The sequence below is a fragment of the Morus notabilis genome, unplaced genomic scaffold (assembly GCF_000414095.1).
Source record: "Morus notabilis unplaced genomic scaffold, ASM41409v2 Scaffold397, whole genome shotgun sequence".
Lineage (NCBI taxonomy): Eukaryota > Viridiplantae > Streptophyta > Magnoliopsida > Rosales > Moraceae > Morus > Morus notabilis.
Window position 1 is genome coordinate 368,512 of NW_010363944.1, and position 4,432 is coordinate 372,943.

Here is a 4,432-nt window from a genome sequence, read left to right on the forward strand (position 1 = left end):
CGGCGCCTGCGAAACAGGATGGGAAGAAGCGTCGAGGTGGAGGAAACGGAGACAAGCAGCCCGCCGCGGCGACGAACGCTCCGGAACCCAAAAAGCCGAGGCAAGAGGATACCCATAAGCCTCGACTGTTCCAAAAGTACGATTCCTACCATGAGATAACGGTAGGAGCCGAGGAGGTCTTCAACCAGGTCAGCCGCGGGAACTTGCTGCGCCGACCGGAAGCAATGAAGTCAGATCCAAGCCGAAGGAACCAGAAGAAATTCTGTAGGTTCCATGGCGATGTTGGCCACCACACCAACGATTGTGCCGACCTCAAGGACGAAATCGAAAGAGTGATCCGCGAGGGAAGGTTACAAGAATTCAGGGCCGAACGAAGACCACAAAATGACGGCCATGGTGGGCAGAATGACGGTCGATGCCGAGAGGATAACCAGCGCCCAGAGGATCGCGAACCCGTCGGCGTCATACAGACTGTCTTCGGCGGTCCCTATATAGGAGGAGACTCAAGGAGGTCTTAGAAGGACTACGTCCACGAGGCCAGGGGGGTTTATCGGGAGCGATTCTGGAGCGTCTCCGCTAGAAAAACCCCAAGGTACAGCCACACCGACGTGGCCTTTAACGAGGATGACGCTAGTGGGGTTCATTTCCCCCACAACAATGCCTTGGTGGGGGAAGCCATGATAGGAAACCACCCCGTGTGCAGAATCCTGGTGGACAATGGGAGCTCGGTTGACCGCCTATACTCCGATTGCTTGGAGAAAATGGGGATCCAAAAGGAACAATTGGAGAAAACCTCCAGGCCGCTATATGGTTTCACTGGCGACTCCGTCATCCCTCAAGGGACCATCCGGCTACCCATAACCGCCGGAGAAAAACCTCGACAGGCAACCACAATGGCCAATTTCGTGGTCAAAAAACGAAGCTCCCAGTACAACGCGGTAATCGTGAGACCAACCCTCCAAGCATTAAGAGCAATAACCTCCGTCTACCACCAAAAGGTCAAGTTCCCCACCCCAAATGGCGTAGGGAAAATGAAGAGCAACCAGTATGAAGCTAGGGTTGCGTACTCTAACGCCCTGCGCGGATATGACCAACCAGGAGGACAGGAGACAAGGGTGGTTCACCAAGGCCTTGTCGAGGACATAGACCCCCGGATCCAAGAGGAAGTCACATGGTCTCAACCCGTTGAGCAGTTGGTGGAGATCCAAGTTGGTGAAGGTGAGTCCACCAAAATGCTAAAAGCGGGCTCAGGCTTAGCCCCATCACTTAAAGTTGAGATCGAAAACTTCCTCAGGAAGAACCTAGATGTCTTCGCCTGGAATCATTCTGACATGGAAGGGATCGACACCGAGGTAATATGTCACTCCCTAAACATCGACCCCTGATATCCGCCCAAACGACAGAAACGTCGACCGATGAACCCCGAGAGGTATGAGGCGCTAAAAGAAGAGGTCGACAAGCTGATCAATAATGGCTTCATCAGGGAGTCTCATTACCCTCGTTGGGTATCAAACCCCGTTCTAGTAATCAAGCCCAACGGGAATTGGAGGACATGCGTCGACTTCAGCGATCTCAACAAAGCTTGCCCAAAGGATGGCTTTCCATTCCCTCGCATAGACCAGTTGGTCGACGCCACGGCGGGACATGAGATGCTGAGCTTTATGGACGCTTACTCCGGATACAACCAGATCCCCATGCATCCAGCCGACGAGGAGCACACATCCTTCATAACCGACAGGGGCCTCTACTGCTACAAGGTGATGCCTTTCGGCTGAAAAAATGCAGGGGCTATGTACCAGAGGCTTGTGAATAAAATGTTCGCTCAACAACTCGGCAAAACAATGAAGGTCTATGTTGACGATATGCTAGTAAAAAATACCAGGGCCAGCCATCACGGCAAACATCTAGGGAAAATGTTTGGTGTGTTAAGAAAATACCACATGAAACTCAATCCCCAAAAATGCGCCTTTGAAATTGGGTCAGGAAAATTCCTCGACTTTATGGTCAGCAACCGGGGGATTGAAGCTAACCCCGAGAAAATCAAGGCCCTACAGGATATGCGGTCCCCAATAAAGCCAAAGGAAGTGCAAAGATTAATAGGATGTGTCGCCGCCTTAAATAGGTTCATATCAAAAGCGACCGACAAATGTGTCCCCTTCTTCGACGCTTTGAAAGGAAGCAAGCGCTTTAAATGGATACCCCAATGTGAAGAGGCCTTCTAGAAATTGAAGGAGCATTTGGGAAAGCCCCCAATTTTGTCAAAACCAAACATCGATGAGGAGCTTAGCCTATACCTCTCCGTGTCCCAACACACCGTAAGCTCCGTATTAGTAAGAGAAGAAGAGAGGGTGCAGCTGCCAATCTACTATGTGAGCAAAAGGCTCCTCGACGCCGAGCCAAGATAGAGCGAGATAGAGCGCCTAGCCCTCGCCCTGATGGTAGCTTCAAGGAAGCTTTAGCACTATTTCCAGTCTCACACAATACGGGTTCTCACAAACCACCCGTTGAGACAGGCCCTACAAAAGCCCGAAACTTCCGGTCGACACCTCAAATGGTGGGTAGAATTAAGCCAGTTCGACATAAAATACGTGCCAAGAACTGCGATCAAGGGCTAAGCGCTCGCCGATTTTCTGGCTGAGTTCTCTCATAGGCCAGCTCCCGCCGCATCTGGAGAAGACGAGGTTACAAAATGGAAGCTCTATGTGGATGGGGCGTCGAGTGAAAATGGGTCAGGAGCTGGCGTCCTGTTAATCAGCCCCGAATGTCACAAAATTACCTCGGCGGTCCGATTTAAATTCAAGGCATCAAACAAAGATGCAGAATATGAAGCACTAATTGCCGGACTACGGTTAGCCAGCCACCTAAAAATTGAAAGGCTCAGCGTCTTCAGCGATTCTCAATTGGTCGTCGCGCAAGTAAAGGAAGAATACCAAGCGCGCGGTGAGAAGATGGGAGCGTACTTGAGAAAGGTAAAAGAAGAATTCGTTAAGTTCAAGAATTATGAGATACTCCAGATACCACGAACCGAAAATGTAAACGCCGACGCTCTGACAAAGCTAGCATTTTCTAGAGAATCCGACACACTGGGGGTCGTTCCCATCGAGGAATTGGAGCGACCAACTATAGAAGAAAAGGTTAAGGCATTAATTGTCCGAGTAGGTGAAAGTTGGATGACTCCCCTCATCCAATACCTAATGGATGCACAATTGCCAAACGATAAAGACGAAGCCAGACGGATCAGGGATAGAGCTGCTAGGTACTTATTGTATGACGGCTTGCTCTACCGACGAGGCTACTCAACCCTACTACAGCGGTGCTTGGATGAGGCCGAAGCACAGAAGGTCCTCCACGAAATCCATGAAGGGATCTGCGGTAACCACACTGGGGGGCAATCTTTGGCCCTGAAGGTTTTACGGCAAGGATACTATTGGCCCACGCTAAAAAAGGACGCTTTTCAATACGCCCGACGTTGCGATAAATGCCAAAGGTATGCCACAATTCCTAGAGCGCCCCTAGAACATTTGACATCCATTCTCAGTCCTTGGCCCTTCGCCAAATGGGGGGTTGACCTGATCGGGCTATTACATCTTGCACCCGGAGGATTTAAGTTTGCAATCGTTGCGGTGGACTACTACACAAAGTGGACAGAGGCAAAGGCCCTAGCTACAACCACGGAAGCGGCCTGCACCAAATTCATGTGGGACTACATTGTATGCAGGTTCGGGGTTCTCCACTCAATAGTATCCGACAACGGAAAGCAGTTCGACAACGCCTCAACACGCAGATTCTGCGATGGCTTAGGTTTCCAGAAAGATTTTTCAGCGCCGATCCATCCACAATCAAATGGACAAGTCGAGGCGGTCAATAAGATATTAAAATATACCCTCAAGAAGAAACTCGACGATCTGAAAGGGAAATGGGCTGAGGAACTTCCCAAGGTCTTGTGGGCATACAGAACGATGAGCCAAACTACTACGGGGGAGACACCCTTCTCCATGGCATATGGCGTCAAAGCAGTGCTCCCCATAGAAATCTAAACGCCGACTCTAAGAACCGTCGTCCATAACGACGATGACAGCGCGGAAGGCATGAACGGAGAACTCGACTTATTGGAAGAAAAAAGGCTCGACTCCCAACTGCGTCTCGCTGGCTATCAGCAAAGAACGACGCGATACTACAACAAGAAAGTTCGACAGAGAAGGTTCGTCCAAGGGGACCTAGTGTTGAAAAGGGTAACGCAAAGCATGAAACCCAAGAATACTGGTCCACTGGGCCCAACTTGGGAAGGGCCCTACCGCATAAGGGAAATGCTACGTCCCGGCACTTACATTTTAGAGAGCCTCGACGGCAAAAAGATTCAACACCCGTGGAATGCAGAACAACTAAGGCTGTACTACCAATAATGTATGAAATTCTCACATATCTCAATTAT

The 4,432-nt window shown here is 50.3% G+C and overlaps 1 protein-coding gene across 1 annotated transcript; it reads left to right on the plus strand.

Annotated features, from left to right (window-relative positions):
• Positions 1 to 1,415: 1,415 nt before the first annotated feature.
• On the plus strand, positions 1,416 to 4,037 carry LOC112092957 (uncharacterized protein K02A2.6-like). Its single transcript, XM_024170303.1, has 3 exons — positions 1,416 to 1,757; positions 1,883 to 1,920; positions 2,651 to 4,037. The coding sequence occupies exons 1-3, from the start codon at positions 1,416 to 1,418 to the stop codon at positions 4,035 to 4,037; spliced, it is 1,767 nt and encodes a 588-aa protein (XP_024026071.1).
• The last annotated feature ends 395 nt before the right edge of the window (positions 4,038 to 4,432 follow it).